General features: G+C 48.5%; 1 protein-coding gene across 2 annotated transcripts in view; it reads right to left on the bottom strand.

The window, feature by feature from the left end:
* Positions 1–625: 625 nt before the first annotated feature.
* Positions 626–24,174, bottom strand: part of LOC311533273 (CCN family member 2-like) — a gene marked incomplete at its 5' end in the record, with an annotated part of 83,771 nt that continues 60,222 nt past the window's right edge. The window contains 5 exons of one of the 2 annotated variants that reach the window (XM_084652558.1): positions 626–2,796; positions 3,823–4,034; positions 7,033–7,272; positions 16,160–16,373; positions 21,695–22,003. In XM_084652558.1, the coding sequence (XP_084508684.1) occupies positions 2,485–2,796; positions 3,823–4,034; positions 7,033–7,272; positions 16,160–16,373; positions 21,695–22,003 (1,287 nt within the window). In that variant the 3' untranslated portion in view covers positions 626–2,484. Of the gene's footprint in view, positions 2,797–3,822; positions 4,035–7,032; positions 7,273–16,159; positions 16,374–21,694; positions 22,004–24,174 lie in introns of those variants that run through there. The other variant, XM_084652559.1, reaches the window with a different exon arrangement.

The raw sequence follows: 24,174 nt of genomic DNA, 5'->3' as shown, positions 1-24,174 counted from the left end.
GGGCTGGCACCAACTGAATCTTGTCTCACACACACTTACATGATAGGATGCTAGCATAGCATGAGCATCACCTTGGCCTTGGGGGCTGGGGGCACAGGCCGGCACCTCTCTGCGCATGCACTGTGCTATCCACATCAGCGGGGATCATGTCAGGCCCTGTCCTTGTCGAGGCAGGACCAGAGGCTCAGCGAGATGAAGTGATTTGCCCAAAGTCACATACCCCAGTGAGTTGCAGAGCTGGGACCAAAATCGTGTCTCCTGACCCCCAGATCCAGGGGCTGGTTCACTCAGCCAGGCAGCCTGGGTCTCCCTGCCTCTTATTTAGAGTCAGTGAGATATTGGATGGACGTGACTTACTGGCAGCATTCCTTGGGGCGGGGGGGGAATTAATCTGTTTAGAGGACTCCAGCACAGACCAATGGCAAAGATCCTGGGGCTCTGAGGACTCCAACACTGACCAATGGCAGAGATCCTTGGGTTTGAAAATGGCCAGTGATTGGTCATACAGCTGAGACTTGCCCCTGTTTAGAAGGGAGCTCCTCTCAACTCCCTGCTTTGACACATCCCCTACTATGCTGCCAGTGGCCCTCCGGGGACCATTCATCCACAGAGGAGTTCAGGTGGGTGGGTTATATACAAAATAAAGAGACATTTATTGTTATCAGGTAAAGTGCAACCATCATTTAGTTTTACACTCTGAAGCCAAGCAGCCAAGAGGAAGAACAGCCACCAACCCAGAAGAACTGCACGAAAGAGGTGGGGGCTGGGGAGTTTACAGTATGGCTGTTTGACAGATAGCAACACCGTAACGGTACAAAGATCACTTACAGTTTGAATCCCAACACAAACAACAGGAGGCCAAAGCTCCAGGAGCAGCTGTGATGGAAGCGATGCTGCTGCAGCTGTTCAGGGATGGGGAAAAAGGGGTGATGCTTTATGCCATGGGCATTTCAGTGGTCAAGTCAGAGATGATGCTTTGAAGCCTATAAGCGAAGGGCGGCATTAACTAACTGTCTGGAATGTTATTTGAAAGGAAGCTCTGCTCTGAAATACCGCTATGGATGGCAGCATAGGCACAGTCCCAGCCTCTGCAGTTGGCTGGACCTCAGTTCTGCAGCAAGGCCCCTTGATTCTGCATCATTCTGGTAGAAATTCTGTCCCAGCTTCAGATGAATTAAAGAATGGAGACAAAGGGCACTTAGAAATGGTGGGATCAGCCCATTAGCTGGATGTTTCTGCTAAAACGAGCAGGCATTAAATAGTAATGTTGATATTTGGACCATTATTAGTCTTCAGAGTTAACATCCCACTGAGGCAAATGGTTCACACCTCTCAAAGCTATTGCTTCAGGCTGGTTGCACACTGTGGTAGATACCCCTGCACTGGTTATACTTGGGCTACAATTGTAAGATTTTTGTTTGCAATTGTGAGGACTAGCAAAAATGTTCTCTACTGGAAGCTGAGATTATGAAGCATAGTTCTGTGGCAAGAGATGAATCCCATGACTGACACACAGGGCCCCAGTCAGAGCTTCTCTTGTTGTTGTCTCAATAACTCCAGGTCAAATCTGCTCAGTTTAGTTAAAGATTGTTTTTTTTTCCTTCCAGCACCTCAAACTCTCCCTGGGATCTGACCTGAGCTGGGTTCTTCCTGTTCACACACCACCAGGAATAAAGACTCTACAACTGAAACTTAGTGACAGCCCACCACAGCCCCATCATCTACGGAGATGCCTCATACTGGGTTTGGATTTTCCAAAGAAAGTCACACAGCAACGTTAGGTCTCTTGCAATGGAACTGGCTGGCCAACTCATTGTTTCCCTTGTAACTCTCTCTCTCTCCTGTTCTCAGTAGATCCCAGGGCACATGCAGGGTCATCTGGCTTTTGAAAAATGGCTAATGTCAGAGACACGCAGTGGATGCACAGGGCTCTCGAGCTGCTGACTGCTCTGGGACATAGGGTATCAAACAGGGGCACTGAGCAGGGAAAGAGAATTTGTCAAACAGCACCAAGACATGGCAGGTGTCAATAAGTCAAGAGTAACTGACAACCACAGCACTAACCCATCACTGGGCCAGGACTACTTTCATTTACAGGGATGCATTGCAGAAAGATAGATGCCTATGCACCAGGGCCCTAGTGTGTTGTTTAATGGGAAACAGGCCTAGCACACTAATGCACATTCAGACTTCTTGGACCTCTCCTTTGCCTGCTGCCCTGGGTTTGCTGCCAGGTACCGGCACAGCAGGGGCTTTAAGGAATTGCTCACCCACTGCACTTTCAGCTAGAAATGGGCCTGGACCACAAGGCTTAGATCCCGATCCAAACTGCCTCAAAGTCTGGGGAATTTGGATCAGGATTTCAGTCCAGGCCCATCTCTGTTTCCAGGGTCGCCTCGTTCTGCCTCAGCATCCTCAAAAGGAATCAGCTCTGCAGGGACTTGAGAGCACTCAACGCATTGGCCTGACCAGGGAGAGGAGGGGCTACTGCCTCTGTATCTTGACATGGTCACCAGTCATCCTTCTGCGGTAGGTAGCCAGGAAGATATCGTTGTCCCTGGGGCAGTCATGGTGGCAGGAGCACGTCTTGATGAACATTATCTTACGCTGGAAGAAGTCCCCCTCCGGGCACCTGAACTCCACCTCTGCAGTGGTGGTGGTGTGGGGCGTGCAGCAGCGGCCGTCTGTGCAGCTACCGCAGAACTTGGGCCAGTAAGAGTGGGCGCTGGTGCAGCCCGAGAACTCAAAGCGGATTCCCCGGCGGGACTTTGGGGTCCGCACGCACTTCTTTCCTTTCTGGGGAGAGAGCAGCAGGAAGGAAAAGGTTAACACAGCAGGACGGGATCGCACTATGGAAAAAGACACCTGTGGGGGTGGGGGTTAGAAAAACCCTCAGAGGAAATACAAGTGGTTTCATTTGGGTTGAAATTCACTGTTTGTGGAAACATTTTTTTGTTTCAGTGTCGCCGGCTCTACTGGGGAAAAATAAAGCAATGAAACGTAGCGGTGGGGACGAAAAGTGGGATTTTTCCCACCAAAATGAGGGGGGGAAATTTTTTAACATTTTTCCAACATTTAAAAAAATTGGAGGAAAAATGGGGATTTTCAAAGAGCTCAGAACATTTTGGTGAATTGCTTTGATTGAACCCAAACACCAGTTTTCACTGGATATAGATCTAGATATAGATAGATAGGTATAAACTGTTTGACCAGCTCTAGCTACATGACCTGCTCCTGCCAGGAGCCAGCGCTCAAGTTCCCACTGATATCAATGGAAGTGGATGATGCTCAGCACCTTTCGGGATTGGGCCCTATATGAGATGCAGTATTCGGGGGAAGTGATGTTCCAAACATCACCTAGGCTTTCAGGGCTGGAGGGGTGAGGCTACGTCTAGTAATGTGGTTGATGAACCTGCAGAGTGAGCACCCCCGGCCCAGGCCCTCTGGATCAAAAGAAGTGGCACCTGCCTATGCCAGGGCTGAACTGGGCTTTTGAATGTTAGCCAGGATGGGTGTGCCATGCCCAGCAACTTGGGGAATGAGCTGGTGGCCTCCTGAGCATGTACTCGTAGTTTCATAGATTGTTAAGGTCAGAAGGGACAATTAGGCCATCTAGTCTGACCTGGATCAAACTGATGGGTGTCCCAGGCACACAGAACTGCAGTGCTACCCATGCCCAAGGCCTCTGCGATGGCAGGGAATTGACTGCTGTGTAGTCAGCCTCATCCTGCTTTGTCCTACCCACTCCAGCCCTGCTCCTGCCCCGTCTAGTCTCTCAGACGCTGGTGGCCCCTGCTCCCAGCTTCCACCAGCAGGCAGTACCTTGATGATCTTCTCCCTGGGGAAGTCACAGGGCCGGACCATGCAGAGCCGGCTCTCCTTCTCCAGGCGGCACTGGGGGTTGTCGTTGGTGACGCGGGTGGAGATGCCCATCCCACAGCTCTTGGAGCAGGCACTCCATTCGGTGGTCTGGACTAGGCAGTTCTCCTGGAGGTCGTTCGGCTCAGGCCTGGGCGCTGGGTTCTCCATGTAAACTGACCCAGGTCAAGAGGGACACAAGAGAGCATTCAGGGACATGGCACAAGGCACATGGCCAGATGCAAAGCAAGTGAACATCTGCGGCCTTGCTCTGCTGGGCAGCTCACAAGCTGGCGCTGCCTTGCTCTCCAGCGATGGGACAGGAGGTGCAGTAAATGAGGCCCTGCTAGAGCTGTTTGCCCTTTCACTAGGAGGGTCAGCAGGGTCTGGTCTCCTTTCCCTGCTTCTGTCAGCTCCAGTCAGTGTAAACCTAGATCTGATTTGGTAACTGGATGATGTCTGAACATTTCCCCCCTTTCTGGTGGTCATAAAAGGCACCATTCGGATGCCCTGTAGCCACAAAACAGGAGCAGCAGAGTCAGCAGCAACACCTGCCTCTTCCACAAGACCTTGCCAACAGTCCTTAGCTCCGGCCAGAGAAGATTAATTGTTACTCAAAGTGGACTGGCCAGATCCAATGTGGCTAGTTCAGTTCTGCCCCCTCAATCTTCCTCCCCAGGCCCTGCTGATACAGTAGCTTCTTTCCCCTCTGTTACTACAGGAACTCACATGGTGCAGAACTGGTCACCCATCCCTTTGCCACTCATCGCCACTCCACAGTCCTGACCGAGGGGAGGGGACTCACCGTTCTACTGGCTAATCACTGGTTTCTAGAGAAAGCCCCCGATCTGAATATCCCAAACTATGGGCAAGTTTGGCGCTAACTTCAGGGCTTTGGGCCCCCGTCTATTTTCTAGCTAATAGCTCTTCCCTCACAGTGCAATCGGCTGTACCCTCATCTGTCTGTCACTCACCTGCCAATCACTAAAACCTCCAACTGCACACCCTTAATTGTCACCGACCACCCCACAATGGAACCCGTACAGGGTATCATCAAACAATTACTATCCATACTCTGTGGGGACTCCATCCTGAAAGAAATCTTTCCGGAACCCTCTCTTCTGACCCTCAAAACAACCCCCAACCTCACCGAGCTCCCAACAGACCAGGACCCACCAACTCAAAGCGGCACCAGACCTTGTCAAAACAACAGATGCAAAACCTGCAGATGTATCTCCACTGCTACCATGATCAACACACCCCACAACACACCTTGCGAGATCCATGGCTCCCACACATGCCTATCACAACATGTGGGGTACCTCATCCAGTGCACTAAATGCCCCAATAACAACTATGTGGGTGAAACCAGACAATCACTGAGCTCTCAAGTCATAGAATCATAGAATATCAGGGTTGGAAGGGACCTCAGGAGGTCATCTAGTCCAACCCCCTGCTCAAAGCAGGACCAATCCCCAACTAAATCATCCCAGCCAGGGCTTTGTCAAGCCTGACCTTAAAAACTTCTAAGGAAGGAGATTCCACCACCTCCCTAGGTAACACATTCCAGTGCTTCACCACCCTCCTAGTGAAAAAGTTTTTCCCAATATCCAACCTAAATCTCCCCCACTGCAACTTGAGACCATTACTCCTCGTTCTGTCATCTGCTACCACTGAGAACAGTCTAGAGCCATCCTCTTTGGAACCCCCTTTCAGGTAGTTGAAAGCAGCTATCAAATCCCCCCTCATTCTTCTCTTCCGCAGACTAAACAACCCAGTTCCCTCAGCCTCTCCTCATAAGTCATGTGTTCCAGTCCCCTAATCATTTTTGTTGCCCTCCGCTGGATGCTTTCCAATTTTTCCACATCCTTCTTGTAGTGTGGGGCCCAAAACTGGACACAGTACTCCAGATGAGGCCTCACCAGTGTTGAATAGAGGGGAACGATCACGTCCCTCGATCTGCTGGCAATGCCCCTACATATACATCCCAAAATGCCATTGACCTTCTTGGCAACAAGGGCACACTGTTGACTCATATCCAGCTTCTCGTCCACTGTAACCCCTAGGTCCTTTTCTGCAGAACTGCTGCCGAGCCATTTGGTCCCTAGTCTGTAGCAGTGCATGGGATTCTTCCGTCTTAAGTGCAGGACTCTGCACTTGTCCTTGTTGAACCTCATCAGATTTCTTTTGGCCCAATCCTCTAATAAACTCACACAGGAAAAGAATAAAAAATAAAAACACCCTAAGACCGGTGGGCGAACACTTCTCACAAAGCGATCACTCCGTAACTGACCCCTCAGTCCTCGTCTGCAAAGGAAACCTGCACAATGCCTTCAAAAGACGAGCCTGGGGCCTTAAATTCATAACTTTGAAAATATTGCGTTTGTTTAGTTTGGAGCACAGAGGACTGAGAGGGGACATGGTCACAGTTTTCAAGTACATAAATGGTTGTTACAAGGAGGAGGGAGAAAAATTGTTCTTCTTAACCTCTGAGGATAGGACCAGAAGCAATGGGCTAAAATTGCAGCAAGGGAGGTAACTTCCTAACTGTCAGGTTAGACACTGAATAAATTAAGCACTGGAATTAATTGCCTAGGGAGGTTGTGGAATCTCTGTCACTGGAGATTTTTAAGAGCAGATTAGACAAACACCTGTCAGGCACATGACCCCACATAACCCTCTCACCAATGTGTTGCTTCTGGCTTCTGCCTAGCGGGGAGGGGGGTCTTGGGGCTTCAGCCCCACCAGGCACACCTGCCGGGGCTTGGGACCTCAGCAGGAGCAGGGTTTCAGCATCAAGCCCTGGCATGCACCTCCCACAGGGCTGAAGCCCTGAGACCCCCCTCCCAACAGGCACCTCCTGCAGGGCTGAAGCCCCGGGCAAGCGCGCCCCGGCTCTCGAACGTCTGAAGATATGCAACTCAGAGGGTCGGTAAGTTTGGCCACACCTGGCTTAGTACAACCAGCTGTAACCCACTTAACCCCCCTTGCTGTCCTATGACTGCAGAGGCACCCTGCCTTGAATGGTCCCTTGAAAACTCCTGTGAGGCTGGGAGTTCCTTTCCCAGACTTCCTGAGGAAGAGCTCTGTGTGGCTCAAAAGGCTGGTCGCCCTCACCAACAGAAGCTGGTCCAGTAAAAGATATTCCCACCCCCACCTTGTCGCTCTGCTCACCTGCCAGGGCTGTTTCCTGGCTGCCCCCTTGACAGATCCACTCCTCACAGCACTGGGTTGGAAGTTTGACCCAGCGGGGGTTCGGGCAGTCCGGAGAGGGGAGCCGCAGGTTGTCGGAGCACAGGGGGATGCAGCCGATGGCGCCGTCCATGCAGATGCATTGCAGCTTGCAGGTGGGCTGGAAGCTCTCACCGTTGTGATAGATCTTTCCCAGCAGGTCACAGGTCGCCCCCTCGTGGGCTGTAGGGAGAGATGATGGGGTGCAAGGGGGGAGAGTTGATGGAATGATTCAGCAGAAATGATCCAGGTGCTGAGGGCCAGGCCTCTTCCTCTAGGGGACTGCATGGTAACCAAAAATCAAAGCATGTGAACATCAGCTTCCCCGGCCTGAGATCTATGACTCCTGGGGGTGTAACTTGATCTTCCCACAGGCATCTGGGGTCCCAAGCCACCAGTTTAGAGTCTTTTCCTTGAGTGCCTGTCCAAGGGGAGCCTGAGTTCACCAGGGACCAGGCTGCGCCCCTCCCCTCAGGGTAAGCAAGCCCTTCTAATTGAATTGGCATGGCTGGACAAGGGCAGTTTCACCTGCAGCGAACTGAGCCCCCATCCAAAAATGAGGAGGGTGGGGTGTGACCTCTCTGTTCACAAACCCATCGAGCAAGCCAGTAATGCACAGGGGTCACTTCCGGTGCAGCTCTGCTCACAGCCCCACGTCTGAGACAGGCTGGTAAAATCCTGGTAAAAAGGCTGGTGTGGGGGATGGACTAGGGGACCTTGAGGTCTGGTCCAATCCTCTGTTGCTACAGTCCAGTAAATGCTTTGGATGTGCGAGGTGCTGACTGTCGTTTTAGGTTACAGCAGGGGGCAGTAGCACCCTGCAGGACCGACCACAGCATGGAGATCTACAGGACTGGGTGAGTGCCCAGGCAAGGATCAACTGGAGGCTCCAGGAATCGTGAGAAGCAGTGAAGAAGCTGGCTGACAGCTCCTGTGTGCAGAGCTAGTCTGAGGCCTTATAAATCCCCGGAGGAAGAGCTATTGCCTGGAGCTCTCTGTGGCAGAGAGCGGGTCCTCTCATGTAGCACGGCAGTATTTGAGTAGGGATGGGCTCAAGGCCAGATCTCAAACACCCCGAGGTTCTGGGTAGTTTGGATCCAGTACCTTGGTTTTGCTCCATCGCTTTGGGCCAGGTTGTGAACCCCATTGACAAGACTATTCCTGTGAGTTACACCCCCTGGGGTATACAGGGCCTAGCACTCTGGGGTCCTGCTCCATGACTGGGGCTGCTAGGTGCTACCATAATGCAAACAAATAACTGCTTGGCAGTGTGAGCAAGTGGTTCACAATCCAGCTCACAGTGATCGTATCAAACTCTTTGCTGCGAGGGCAGCTCTGGCTGATCCTCACTAACCTGGTTCTTTCAGAGATGGATCTGGGAAAAGGACACAGCTAACCTGGTTTCAGAGTAGCAGCCATGTTAGTCTGTATCCACAAAAAGAACAGGAGTACTTGTAAAAAGAAAAGGAGGACTTGTGTCACCTTAGAGATTAACAAATTTATTTGAGCGTAAGCTTTCGTGAGTTACAGCTCACTTCATCAGATGCATAGAATGGAACATATAGTAAGACATATATATATATATACACACACACACACATACAGATAAGTTGGAAGTTACCATACAAACTGTGAGAGGCTAATTCGTTAAGATGAGCTATTATCAGCAGAAGAAAAAAAACTTTTGTAGTGATAATCAAGATGGCCCATTTAGACAGTTGATAAGAAGGTGTGAGGATACTTAAAGTGGGGTAATAGATTCAATATGTGTAATGACCCAGCCACTCCCAGTCTCTATTCAAACCCAAGTTAATGGTATCTGGTTTGCATATTAATTCAAGCTCAGCAGTTTCTCCTTGGAGTCTGTTTTTGAAGCTTTTCTGTTGCAAAATTGCCACCCTTAAATCTTTTACTGAGAGGCCACAGAGGTTGAAGTGTTCTCCTATCGGTTTTTGAATGTTATGATTCCTGATGTCAGATTTGTGTCCATTGATTCTTTTGCATAGAGACTGTCCAGTTTGGCCAATGTACATGGCAGAGGGGCATTGCTGGCACATGATGGCATATATCACATTGGTAAATGTGCAGGTGAACGAGCCCCTGATGGCGTGGCTAATGTGATTCGGTCCTATGATGGTGTCATCTGAATAAATATGTGGACAGAGTTGGCATCGGGCTTTGTTGCAAGGATAGGTTCCTGGGTTAGTGTTTTTGTTGTGTGGTGTGTGGTTGCTGATGTGTATTTGCTTCAGGTTCGGGGGCTGTCTGTAAGCGATGACTGGTCTGTCTCCCAAGATCTGTGAGAGTGAGGGATCATTTTTCAGGATAGGTTGTAAATCTTTGATGATGCACTAGAGAGGTTTTAGTTGGGGGCTGAAGGTGATGGCTACTGGCTTTCTGTTATTTTCTTTGGTGGGCCTATCCTGTAGTAGGTGACTTCTGGGTACTCTTCTGGCTCTGTCAATCTGTTTCTTCACTTCAGCAGGTGGGTATTGTAGTTGTAAGAATGTTTGATAGAGATCTTGTAGGTGTTTGTCTCTGTCTGAGGGATTGAAACAAATGCGGTTGTAACTTAGAGCTTGGCTATAGACAATGGATCGTGTGGTATGTCCTGGATGGAAGCTGGAGGCATGTAGGTAAGTATAGCGGTCAGTAGGTTTCTGACATAGGGTAGCGTTTATGTGACCATCACTTATTAGCACAGTAGTGTCCAGGAAATGAACCGCTTGTGTGGATTGGTCGAGGCTGAGGTTGATGGTAGGACGGAAATTGACTTGACTTCTACATAGAATGCTTCCGTCGACGTGCACGGGCTGAAATGGTGGAAAAGCAGCATCACTTGCCCCATAACCTCAGCTGTGCAGAACACAATGCCATCCACAGCCTCAGAAACAACTCTGACATCATAATAAAAAATGCTGACAAAGGAGGTGCTGTCGTCATCATGAATAAGTTGGAATATGAACAAGAGGCTGCTAGGCAGCTCTCTAACTCCACATTCTGCAGGCCATCATCCTCTGATCCCACTGAGGGTTACCAAAAGAAACTATACCATTTGCTCAAGAAACTCCCTGAAAAAGCACAAGAACAAATCCACACAGACACACCCCTGGAACACTGACCTGGGGTATTCTATCTGCTACCCAAGATCCATAAACCTGGAAATCCTGGGTGCCCCATCATCTCAGGCATTGGCACCCTGACAGCAGGATTGTCTGGCTATGTAGACTCCCTCCTCAGGCCCTATGCTACCAGCTATCTTCGAGACACCACTGACTTCCTGAGGAAACTACAATCCATCGGTGATCTTCCTGAAAACACCATCCTGGCCACTATGGATGTAGAAGCCCTCTACACCAACATTCCACACAAAGATGGACTACAAGCCGTCAGGAACAGTATCCCTGATAATGTCACGGCAAACCTGGTGGCTGAACTTTGTGACTTTGTCCTCACCCATAACTATTTCACATTTGGGGACAATGTATACCTTCAAATCAGCGGCACTGCTATGGGTCACATGGCCCCACAGTATGCCAACATTTTTATGGCTGACTTAGAACAACGCTTCCTCAGCTCTCGCCCCCTAATGCCCCTACTCTACCTGCACTATATTGATGACATCTTCATCATCTGGACCCATGGAAACGAAGCCCTTGAGGAATTCCACCAGGATTTCAACAATTTCCATCCCACCATCAACCTCAGCCTGGACCAGTCCACACAAGCGGTCCCTGATTTTCCTAAAAGAACCAGTGTGACTGGAGACTTGGCAGGATTGTGACATCAGATACCATGCAAGTGAAACCCAATCCAATCAAAATCTCACTTTCCCTCCTAACTATTTAAAGCTGCTAGTTTTCTATTTGTTGATGTCTATTCAACTCAAAGGTTTGGAAGACACTTGGGAGAAATGTGCTCTTTTTAAAAGATTGACCATACCAACCCTTCAACGGAGGGCTGAGAAATCTTCCAGTCCATGGCAGAGACTTCCAAGAAGTTCTCCAGCAAAGCCAAGGAACATCAGACTTAATGTTCCAGATATTTCTAAGCTAAGGAGAACAAGTAGACCCAGCCCCTAATTTAAAGAAAAAATCATCCTTATAAATCATAAATCTGCAAAAAAAGGCACAAACCACTGTCTTAGCCACAAGCCCAGCCTCCCTCATATGTGCTGCACAATGATACAATACAGCTTTACCACTGAACCAGGTAAGGGGACCAATTCCCTCGGTGAGAACGCACAGTAGCACTAAACAAGCAGCCTGTCTTTGCAGCATTAATCGAAAGGCATCCTGAAACCCTTCTTGCCTTGGCTACCAAGTGCCAGCACTAGAGCAGTATATCTTCGTGCAATGTTTCCCGGGGGTCCATCTTTCCAGAAGTTACACACACTGCAGCCCTGGGTGTCAATTTCCAGCCTCATGTTTGTACGGCTGATTTTAACACTAACCCAGCACAGAGCATTCAAGCCCTGCAGTACGCAGCATTCTGAGAAGATGTATGAATCCCAGTCTGTCTTGTCATGTGTTCCTGATGGGCTCGTTCACGTAAGGGGGGTACTTCCGACTCAGATGAGAGTGTCTCCTCCTTCTTGAATTCCTTTCTCTGCTGTGGAGCACATAGTTCTGGTTGAGGTGCGGTCAGACACATGGATCCCTGCCACTTGCTGGGTCTAGTGAACCTGTGGTCATCCTTGCCTGTGGACCAGGGCTTTCCTCCCTTTATATGAGATGTAGGCACAAACTGTGCGTGGCGATTGCACATTTAAAGCCTGTAATATTCTGTGGCAGAGTACAGAAGTCTTGGAACCTGGAAGCCGGTGTTCGGAGATGGACATACCGATGTGCAATCGCCACAAACTTAAAGATCCATACACTACACAAATAAGCCTCCTGACCATGAAATGTTCCCACCTCTGGATTTCCCGGGGACTCCCGTCTATGTATCTGTATTTTCAGCTTTAAGCTCGTTGGGGAAGGAATTCCCTCTAGTTGTGATTTATGCACAAAGTGTTGTGCACACGGTTAATAATCCTTATCCTCTTTGACTTTCCCCTTTCCTTTTCCCCTCATGCCCAGGCTGGTACCAAATGGTGATGGTTCTCCTTCTAATATTCTTAGAATCTCCTCTTTCCTTCCCCTGTTCCCACTGCCAAAACTGTAGTTCTCCCTCATCTGGATTCCTGTAAACTTCTCTTAGAATCATAGAATCATAGAATATCAGGGTTGGAAGGGACCCCAGAAGGTCATCTAGTCCAACCCCCTGCTCAAAGCAGGAACAATTCCCAGTTAAATCATCCCAGCCAGGGCTTTGTCAAGCCTGACCTTAAAAACCTCTAAGGAAGGAGATTCTACCACCTCCCTAGGTAACGCATTCCAGTGTTTCACCACCCTCTTAGTGAAAAAGTTTTTCCTAATATCCAATCTAAACCTCCCCCACTGCAACTTGAGACCATTACTCCTCGTTCTGTCATCTGCTACCATTGAGAACAGTCTAGAGCCATCCTCTTTGGAACCCCCTTTCAGGTAGTTGAAAGCAGCTATCAAATCCCCCCTCATTCTTCTCTTCTGCAGGCTAAACAATCCCAGTTCCCTCAGCCTCTCCTCATAACTCATGTGTTCCAGTCCCCTAATCATTTTTGTTGCCCTTCGCTGGACTCTCTCCAATTTATCCACATCCTTCTTGTAGTGTGGGGCCCAAAACTGGCCACAGTACTCCAGATGAGGCCTCACCAATGTCGAATAGAGGGGAACGATCACGTCCCTCGATCTGCTCGCTATGCCTCTTCTCCAGCCTCTCAAACTCTCCCCTCTTCTCTCTATCCAATACAGTAACTCCTCACTTAACATTGTAGTTATGTTCCTGAAAAATGCAACTTTAAGTGAAACGATGTTAAACTAATCCAATTTTCCCATAAGTTTTAATGTAAATGTGGGGGGTTAGGTTCCAAGGAAATTTTGGGGGGGCAGACAAAAGGCATTATTTACTGTACAGTACTGTACTGTACTGTGGTTGGGAAGCGCCCCTGGCTTACCCCACACAGGCACAGCCTGCTGCAGGCAAGGACGCTAGGAAGCACCTTCGCAGCAGCAATGGCAGCTTCCCCCCAGAAAAACAGGCACCGACTTTGCCGGGGGATGCTCCAGGCCCGCCACTTCCCGTCCCTGCTCCACTCCAGGCCCACCTCTTCCCACCCCCACTCCACCTCATCTCCAGAGCACGCCATGTCCCCACTCCTCCCCCCACTCCCAGAAAGTCCTAAGCGCTGGGGAGGGAGGGGGAAGAGGCGGAGAAGAGGAACTTGTGCAGTGCTCCCTCGTAAAGTCGCTGCTCTTCCACAGAATCGTACAAGCCGTGGACAGAGCAGGCAGCCAAACGACATCATAAGGGAGCATTGCACAACTTTAACTGAGCATGTCCCTTAATGGAGCAGCGACATAACTTTGAAAAAAACGTTAAGCAGGAGGATGTTAAGTGAGGAGTTACGGTCCCCAGTAGCTAAAGTCATCTTCCACCTCCACCACTCCATCTCTCACCCCTTCCTCAAGTTCCTTCACTGTCTCCAGCTGCTAATGTGCTGAGATATCAATGTGATGGTTCTGACAGGAATGGTCAAAGCCACTAGGGTGCACATTTTTCTAACAGATGCTCACAGATTCTAGGCTGAAATCCTGGCCCCACTGAAGTCAATAGATTTTTGCCAGCTCATTTTAATTTCCCATTTTAAGGTCAGAAGGAACCATTGTGATCATCTTGTCTGGCCTGCATAACACAGGCCATAGAAGTCCACCCTGTGATATCTGCATCAGCCCATATCTTATGGCTGAGCGAGAGCACCGCTTTTAGAAAGACATCCCATTTTGAATTAAAGACTTCAAGTGACAGAGACTCCACCACATCTCTTGGTAATTTGTTCTAGGGGTTAATAACCCTCACTGTTAAACATTTACAATTTATTTCCAATCTGAATTTGTCTAGTTTTGACTTCCAGCCATTGGGTCAGGTTCTGCTCCTTCTCTGCTTATGTACGTGGTGTGACCAGGCCAGTTGTTATGAGAACACTACAAACTCCAGAGACAGGTAGTGGTATCTTTCTATCACCAATAGTTAGATATATCAACTCATGTGAATTAAAACTGAGAAACATATGCACTCACCTCTAAAGGCCCAACCAGAGATTTAACAAGTGGGGAGGAAAGAAAATTAAACAGATCAAAGAAAATAAGACTGATCAAAGAAGAGGACAACTGGCTTTTGCAAGTGAAACTTGCCATCTGAATCCTTGCAAGCAAGTGAAAAATTAGCACACAATAAAAACAGCAGCTGCAACAAGTAACCTGCAACTCTATTGACTCCAACTAATTCTGAAATACTGCGGCTGGAGCACTAATGGTAGCTAGAGTTAAGGTTGTGTGAGCGTTTCTATTACAACCCCATTTTCAGTTGTTTAAAAGTTTCCAAAACTTTTACCTCTCAGGCAGTCTGTTGTAGCTGTGATAGTCCCAGGATATTAGAGAGACAAGGTGGGTGAGGTCATAGCAGCCACGGGGGAAAAATAGTGGGTGCTGAGCACCCACTGACAGCCCCTGGCAGCTCCCCCTCACCCCACTCCCAGTGCTTCCCGCCCGACAGCAGGCCCATGGATCAGTGCCTCCCGCTCCCTCCCCACGCCTCCCACCTGCTGCAAACAGTTGTTTTGCGGTGTGCAGGAGGCTGGGAGAGAATGGGGAGGAGTGAGGACACAGCGCACTTGGGAGAAGGGGCGGAACTGGGCGGGAAGAGGCAGGGTAGGGGTGGGGCCTTGGGGGAAGGGGTGGAGTGGGGGCGGGGCCTGGGGCAGAGGCTTTGGAAAATTGGCGCCTGTGGGTAAGGTAATATCTTTTATTGGACCATCTTCTGTTGGTGAGAGAGACAAGCTTTCGAGTTGACTCAAAGTGTGTTTAAAGTGGGAAATGAAAGGTTTCCCAATCCTGAAGAAGAGCTCTGTATAAGCTTGAAAGTTTGCCTCTCTCACCAACAGACCTTGGCCCAATAAAAAATATTCCCTCACTCACCTTATACCCCTCAGGCAGAATATTTCCAGCCCTGGTGTCTGTCCAATGGCAAATTTTTTGGAAAGTTTGAGCCAAAAATGATGCCACTGGTTTTTGGGGAGGAAAACAAAGAAAAGTGGGAGGGAGACAATATACTTCCTCCACTATGAAAAAAAAAGTCTTGATTTTTTGTTTTTTATACAGTCCTACTAGCACAATGGCTCTGGCTAAAACGCTGATATTGGGCAGGGATGTAATAGCCTTTGCTGAGAGACGCTCCAGGAGGGGTCTGGTGAAAACAGGTTTGCATTTGCAGTTATCAGGATGTGTAGAGGCCAGTTGGTGCATACACACTCTTTTGCAAATGATATTCTTAGCTATTTCTATTAATGTTTTGAACACAGGAAGGCCTGGAAATAAGGTGTAAATAAGGTGTAAATTTATAACGGTGAGAGTAATTAACCATGGGAACAAATTTACCCAGGGTCCTGGTGGACTCTCTGTCACTGACAATCTTTAAAATCGAGATGGGATGTTTTTCCAAAAGCTCTGCTCTAGGAATTACTGGGCGGGGGGGGCAGGTCTCTGGCCTGTGCTATGCAGGTTATACTGGATGACACAATGGTCCCTTCCGGCCTTGGAATCTATGAACACATGTGTACAATGGATTTAAAATGCTACCATTAATGTGATAGGGTAGAGAATTCTGCTCTGATTACAAAAGTAACAATACTTTACAATAATGGTCCAAAATAGCCTCAAGCATTGGGGGCATCCTGGCCTCTCCTGTTCTCTGCCCGTGGCTCACAATGGATTAGTTGCCTGAGGACTGAAATGTTTTGGTCTAACTAGTGTCTGGTCTGTGACATAGGAGGTCAGAGAATACGATCAGATGGTTCCTCCTGGCCATGCACTTGTCTGGTCTGCCATTGTGTGTCCCCTAAGGGAGGTTCTGATGTCCCTCTGGCTCTCCCATGGTCTGTGGGGCCTCGGGACAGGACAGCTTCACGCTGGAGGGATACACAGCTGCTCACCTAAGCAGATCCCGACGTCTCTGTGGATTTTGGAGAAGTCGCAGTAGAGTCCCTTGTGGTGATCGCAGGGTGCCTGAAGGGAACACAGCTCACCCAGCTGCTGGGCACACACCTTACAGCATCCGCAGGCATCCCACACGTGGCTGGTGCCAACAGGGCACTGCAGCGGCTCAGAGGGGCACTGGCATGGGTACGAGCACGGCTGTGACTCTGCCTAGAGGACAGACAAGCCATGAAAATAAGACCCTTCTTCTCACAAATCAGCAAAGTGGAGAGATTAAAAGTGAATCAATCTGCTGCCCCAGCTCCAGCAGGACAAACCCACCTTTCTCTCCCCCTCCCCAGTCTGGGTGCCATGAAGGACCTTCCATGCAGCTCCAGTTGAGCAATCCTCTTACCCTAAAATCAAGTGGAGTCCAGGAAAGAGGAATCCCCCTGGGAGGCAGGGTCAGCTTTAAACACTAACAGGGCGAGCAAATGCTTGGAGTTCCCCACTCTGTGGAATCGGTCCCCTTCCCTTTGACTGTGTCAACAACAATACACCTGGCTCTGTCATCAGTACACCTCAGAGGACTCCACAGAGGAGGTCACCATCATTATTCCCATCTTACAGATTGGGAAACTGAGGCACAGAGTGGGGAATGGATTGGCCCAAAGTCACCCAGCAGCGCAGCCAAGAATAGAACCCAGGTTTTCCAAATCCCAGTGCAGTGCTATATTCAAAAGGCCACATTACTCTCCAAGTAGGCCCTGAGAGGTGAGTCCCACCTTTCTGGGGACTTTAATGTAACCTCCTTCCTTGGGACCTTACAAAAGTAATGCCATCCCTGCTCAAAGGACTTCAGGTTGCCCTTCCCTCCCTTCAAAACCCCACACTTCAGTATTTCTGCTGTTTGATTTCACATGGTGAACAAGGTTGGGCTGGGTCTGAAGGATGGGAATGCACTCGGAAAACCCAGGATGCTGCAAATGACGGTGGTGGTACAGTAGATGGTACCTTCCCCCAGAGCCAGTGCTGAACCAGCCCCCCAGCTGCTGTACACAGCATGGTTTGGATGAGATGTGAAACTAAGGTCATTAAAGGTGCTAAATTTGCAGTCATTAAAGATCTCCCTTTTAATTAAAAAAAAAATCTGTGTTAATCCCACTTGGGTAACTACATTTTGCCTACCAACATTCCCACTATGTAGTTTCAACAGGGATATGGAGTAGTTCTTCACTTCCCATGTCTACTTGCTGTGTCATGCCTCTGTGCATCGCTAGCCATCTGCTATGTTCCACCCCAGAGGTGGCTGCAATTGCAGTGAGAAAATGATTTTTGTGTCTTATTTGCATGCGTCAGTCTAAGCTTACTACATGTTTTGACAGGTTTCAGAGTAGCAGCCGATGAAGTGAGCTGTAGCTCATGAAAGCTCATGCTCAAATAAATTGGTTAGTCTCCAAGGTGCCACAAGTCCTCCTTTTCTTTTTACATGTTTTGAGATAGCAATGTAAAGTAACAAAGCAACCAAGTTCATACACATCTGCTCTTGTATCATACCCAGCCCTTGTTAGTAAAGCAGCTTCCTTGCATGGTTTGTTTTGTGACCAATAACAGTAGTAAAACTTTTCCAGCTGCTTTGGCTGTTGTTCCCAAACACTGTCCTAACTGAAGCTCATATGGGGCTAGGAGATGCCAGCTGCTTTATACTCTTGCAACAATCAGCACAGTATAGTATAGCACAGGGATTTGTCTGAATCGTAACCCACAAGACCTCACCAAGTCTTACCCCATTCAAGAGGAATTAATCTAATTCTCTTTGAAAACTCCTAGTGCAAAATCTTCTTGTAATAAAGCCTCTAACATCACCTTACTGCCTGTAACACACCCATTCTCAAATCGTGGTCAAGAGCTGGCAGGATCCTCCCTGTTTCCAGCTGTGAAGCTGCATTACAAGAAGCTGATGGTATTTCAGTGCTTTCCTCTATTTTTCAGTTGCTGTAGTTGCCAAAGGGGCAAGATATTCGATCAAGACTAGGTGGAGAGGTGGGTACAGGGGAGGATCATGAATGGGGGTGATGTGCATCTGCCACAATATCTATATTAAGATGTGGTCCATGCACTGAAAAAGTTGGCAGCAGCCGGCATTCTCCAACACTGTGGTGGCAGCAGCCTATGTAAAAAAACACTCTCAAAATGTCTGTCTGATTTTTTTAAATTCCCAATGACGACAATCTGAGATGAAACCCAACGGAATTTGAATCATTCCCTGACCTTGTCACTGTCAGTGCTGATTGCCTCCTTTCCCAACTTCACACAGAGAAACTGAACTGCTCTGTTTTACTTTTTGTTTATAGGCAGGTTAACTTTCCATTCTCGGGTTGCAGAGAAAGGATGGTCTGGTGGCTACAGCAGCACAGACCCAGATAAGCTAAGTTCTCTTCCTAGCTCTGCCACAGAACTGCTGTGTGACTTCACACCACTCATGTCACCTCACTTTGGTTCACAGTACACCTGGCCCCACTGTGTATTCAGACTCCAATCTGCTCTGGTTTTGCGTCTTTTAACTCCTGCTAGCAGGGCCAGCCCAAAACATTTTCGCATCTGAGGTGGGGAGCTCAAATGATGCCCCCATGCCCCCTCACTTGGGCCAAAACTTTGAAACTCTGGGTCCTAGTGGCTCCCCCCCACCCACCCACCCACAGTCTGGCACCTGAGGCAGCTGCCTCAGTTCGCCTCATGGTAAGGCCAGCCCTGCCTGCTAGCTTTACAGAGTCAACAGAGCAGCAAGTCAGCTGGAGTCTTTTCTGGCTCATCCACTATCACCAGTGAGCAGAGAGAAGGACCATGTAAGGTAGGGAACAGCTAGTACAGACTGGGCAGGGTTGAAGTGGCTACCTGGAGTCGCCTCGCGAGCACCTTCCATTAGTTATTCCACTTTCATGAAATCTTAAAAGACGACGAGCATGAATTATTCTGCAACATGCCTGAAGACAATTCCTCATTCCTGCCCATATTCTTTCTGCTAGAATTTGCCTCGATACAAAGAAGATGAACCCAGGGTCTGAAGTTCAGCTCCAGATCCAAACTTCCCCAAAGAACTGAGCAGGGGCTTTGCAACAGACCTGTGCATAATACAAAGTCCCTTTCTAGCAGGTTGTGCTGCAGAGGTGGGTGGAAAAGGAACCCAGGATCAGGCAATGTACATTTCATCTTCCTCCCGCCCTCAAAAGTCGCTGGCCCTAAAGTTCCATGCTGTTGGAGTTTTCAATGGAAGGGGCCCCACTTCCCTTTAAAGGCCTGATCCTGCTTCTGTTGAAGTCAGTGGCAAACGTCTACAGACTTCAGTGGAAACAGAATTGAGCCAATATTATGGATCAGAGCTACTGGAATTGAAAAAGAAAAAGAAGCCAAAAAAGATGACTCCCCTGCGCTGGTTTTGCTGGCAGCTCTTGCATGCACCACAAACATCATTTGCAAAGCTGCCACTCCCAGGAGCCCTGAGCGCTGACTGAGCTGCAGTTGTGGGCAAAAAGCTGACTAGCAGAATCACATCTCCAAGCTGCATATATATTCCCCATCACTGGCTCCCAGGTCCCATCTCCTCAGCTTACAAGTCAAAACAAGATTTTCCTAACTGCCAGCACTGCAGGCTGAACCTAGGTACCTGGAAGAAGAGAGTCGAGTAATGTTCTTTCTGCTTCACAAAACTCTTAGCACTGGTGAAGAATCTGGGGTGGGGTGGGAGAAACCAACTCACATCTCCGCAGCTGCTGGCTCTGCAGCATGGACAGCAGGGAAATCTTGGGACCGATCAGTGAACCAAGCGGCTCTAACACCAGGGAAAGGGCAAACGCAGGCAATGACAAAGCGTTCTTTATTTTAAAGAACCCTGCTTTTTGGCTCATGATCCCATTCAAAGAGGTGGGAAAGGGTACTGTAAGGCTCAATTAAATGTTTACAAAGGACCCTGAGTGCCTGGGATGAAAGGTGCAAGACAGGTATGGTTAATGCTCTTTGTATGGTCGGACAATGACAAGGATAAAGGGGGCAAAGTGTGATCATTCCAATAGTCCTAACACTGGATTAGTTTGGATAACACTGCTTTACCCTCCATTACAGGATTTCAAGGCACTGATAAGCAACACCCTTGTGTGCTAAGTAAGAATCGCTATCCCCTTTTCATAGATAGGGAAACTGAGGCAGAGAGAGGCAGTGACATGCCCAAGGTCACAAAAGTCAGTGGCAGAGCTGAGAACAGAGCCAAAGAATCCTGAATCTGAGCACTCCACTCTAACCACTAGACAACACTCCTCCTCAAGACCTAGGAGCAGACCTAGGAGCTCCTGTTCTTCTGTTCTAATCAGATCCTTGCTCCCCTCCTAGACCTAAGAAGAGAAAAGGAGTCCAAAGTCCCATTTTCAAAGCACTCAGCAGATGCTTGAGAACATGATCTCATTTGGATAAATCAAATTTGTGACCAAAGTTTGACTGTAAAGTGTTTCAGAAACTATGTTTTTTATTAGTTATTATTATTATATATTATGTGTGTTGCTGTAACACCCAGGAACCTGGGTCATTGCACAAGGCGCTGTACAACCACAGAAGAAAAAGACAGTCCCTGCCCCAAAGAGTTTGCTAATTTCCCCTCAGCACAGAAACTGCCCAGCCCCTGATAACATTATATTATAAGCATCTCCGTACAGAGATCAGCATTCTTTCTGTTTGGAAATCATGGGGCACATTTTTGGTGCTACCAGCAAGAATCAATACACAGAGTTAGTCTACCTAAAGCATTTTGCATACATCAGTGCGATAAGCCACAAAAATCTATTTAGATCCATAGCAGCTGGTGGCATGGACCTCGTCTCCTTACTGGTCTGCAAGGTGATTAGTACAGTTTGGGCCCTATAACAACAAATCATCATATCATTAATAATGCCCCTGTTGCTGTCATTTGGATTGTGGTCACATCCAAAGGCCCCATCAGAATCAGACCCCCATAGATACTGCGCAAAACACGGCGAGACACAGTCCCTGCCCCCACACAGAGCTTCCAATCCAATTTCTCCTTTAGATTTCAAGCTCATGGTTTCCAGAAGCAAACAGCTGCATTTCAATAGCAGCTGTTTTTCTTAGCAGGAAAGGGGGCACATGGCTGAGATATCAGGGTTTTCCTCCTAGAAGTGCCACACATTAGGCAGGTAATGCTGCGGTTAAGTTGCTTGACCTCTCTGTGCGTTGGGTTTCCCTCCTGTAAATTGGGGATCGCAGGAGAGCACAGGGGAACTTCATCCACACGTTTATGAAGTGCTTTGAGATCCTTGGGCAGAGGGCACTACACAGGTCACTGTATGTCTGCAGCATGCCGTTCTGAGTGTTATTTATCGACGCAGTGCTTTGGGATGCCAAGTTAACAGCTAACTCCTCCTAGGCGCTGTCAGAGGCAGGTGACAGCTGTAACAGTTAGGCTTGCTGAAAGCATTCTGCCCGCATCAAAAAAAGAAGCTGCAAAGCTCCTCCAGTAAATAAAACAACTGCAGTACGGTACATACCCAGCCAGGCGCAAGGAGGAGAAGGAACAGAGACCAGGTTATTATCCCAAAGCTGTCACACATCCTGAGTGAGAGGGGTGGGGTTTCAGACTGACAGCTCGCTGGCTTTCTGCTCTGTTTGGAGAATGCTGCACACGGGCTCTTCTTTAAATAGCCTCCTGACGGGGTGTGCCCTGCACTTGAGTGACAAGCTGGAGAACAGCCCAAACTGGGTGAACCAAAAAGTGTCCAAATTCCAGAGAACATTAGCAGATTCCTGTGCGCCTGGTGGTCACGGGGCTGCTGGTGGAGTCTGGGACTCAGCTGCATTCCACTTGGGGAAATCAAATCTTGGAAAAAAACCTTTGTGCTCGGATTTTATTATTACCCCCTCTTTAATACTAAAAGTATGAAGCCTGAAACAGCTTCCTCCACTCCCCCTCTCCACCTTCCTTTTGGCCACAAGAGCTGTACTCTTAAATAAGTGAAGCTTTGTTGGGCTAATCTTTTCCCCTTGCAAGAGGAAGGGACAGAAAGTTTAGCCTTGTTAGAAGCCGTTCGGTACCATACGTGATAGTGCGTCCACAGGGCCTGCAGACACACCCGGCCCAGGGGAGTCAAAGCTACAAGACAACAAGCCCTGAACCTAGTGCTACTGGCTAGGGTGGCTTCTTCCGCTTCAAGGAAATGAAAGGCAATAGGGCCAAGCTTGCTTTTAAGGGACGGCAGCTTCCCACAATTTTTAATTTGGGTCACAAAATGGCTAGAGGGGAAGAGCACACACCGAGGGTGACCAGATATCCCTATTTTATAGGGACAGTCCCCAAATATTTGGGGTTTTGTCTTATATGGGAATCTATTATCCCCCACCCCCATCCCGATTTTTCACACTTGCTATCTGGTCACCTTACACACACTTGTATCACAGCGTATGATCTTTTGGGTGATTATCGCTGAAATACAGGACCTAGTGTCTCCTATACAGACAGAGCATGGGGTCATATAAAGTGACAGCCTTTACAATCCAGGACAGTTGTTTTGCTTACACCTGCCTGGCAAGGCAGAGCACTCCCACCACGCAGGAGATGAGCAGGATAGGAGAGCAAGGCTGGGAAATGAACTCAGGATATGTATATGACAGAGAAGAGCAATCTCAGGTCTGGCATACACTGAATACACAGCTGTGGCGCTCAGGAGTCTGTAAAACCCACCCCCCGGAGTGCTGTAACTATGTTGACCTAACCGCTGGTGTAGACGTGGCTAGGTCTACGGAAGAATGCTTCCATCACCTTAGCTACTGCCGCTCGGGGAGGCAGAGTTCCTACTGTGATGAAAAGCCCCTTCCGTAGCTGCAGCTTGCAGCTACACTACAGGGTTATAGAGACATAGCTCTGACGCTGTAGGTAGGCTGCTATAGCCCCCGTAGGTTAGACGAGCCCAGAGTCCATGCTGGCTTGGGGCGTGACAGACCAGGCCTGGGAACTGGACCCAGGAACCCTGTAGAACAGCATACTGTGCTTTGCACCAATCAGGTCTCTCGGCTTGTGAACATTCCAAGAGCGGCACGAGGTGGCACTTTTGATTGGTCTGGCCTCAGAAAGCTGGGAAATGGCGGCACAGGTAGGAAGGTGGGTCGTTCTGGCTCTGCCGGTGAGTCATTGTGTGCCCTTGGTTAAGTCCCTTCACCTCTGTCTCTGAGTTTCTCTATCTGCAATACAGCATAAGACAACAGGGCAGAGATAATATGCTACCTACCAAGGGTGCTGGGAGTTTAAATGTATACATTAATATTTCTCCATTGTTTTTCAAAGGTAAAACACTCAGTATTGTTAGTAAATAAAAGCATAATAAAATTACACATACATACAACACCAATATGAGAACCCTACTTAACCAGGTTTCAGAGTAACAGCCGTGTTAGTCTGTATTCGCAAAAAGAAAAGGAGGACTTGTGGCACCTTAGAGACTAACCAATTTATCTGAGCATGAGCTTTCGTGAGCTACAGCTCACTTCATCGGATGCATACTGTGGAAACTGCAGAAGACATTATATACACAGAGACCATGAAACAATACCTCCTCCCACCCCACTCTCCTGCTGGTAATAGCTTATCTAAATCAAGGTGGGCCATTTCCAGCTATTACCAGCAGGCGAGTGAGTTTGTGTATGTGGTTTTTGGAAAAAAGGGGGGGGTGAGAAAACCTGGATTTGTGCTGGAAATGGCCCACCTTGATTATCATACACATTGTAAAGAGAGTGGTCACTTTGGATGGGCTATTAGCAGTAGGAGAGCGAGTTTGTGTGGGGGAGGGCGGAGGGTGAGAAAACCTGGATTTGTGCTGGAAATGGCCCAACTTGATTATCATACACATTGTAAGGAGAGTGATCACTTTAGATAAGCTATTACCAGCAGGAGAGTGGGGTGGGAGGAGGTATTGTTTCATGGTCTCTGTGTATATAATGTCTTCTGCAGTTTCCACAGTATGCATCCGATGAAGTG

The sequence above is a fragment of the Lepidochelys olivacea genome, assembly GCF_965140295.1.
Source record: "Lepidochelys olivacea isolate rLepOli2 genome assembly, chromosome: 19".
NCBI lineage: Eukaryota > Metazoa > Chordata > Testudines > Cheloniidae > Lepidochelys > Lepidochelys olivacea.
This window is presented reverse-complemented; position numbering and strand designations above follow the sequence as displayed.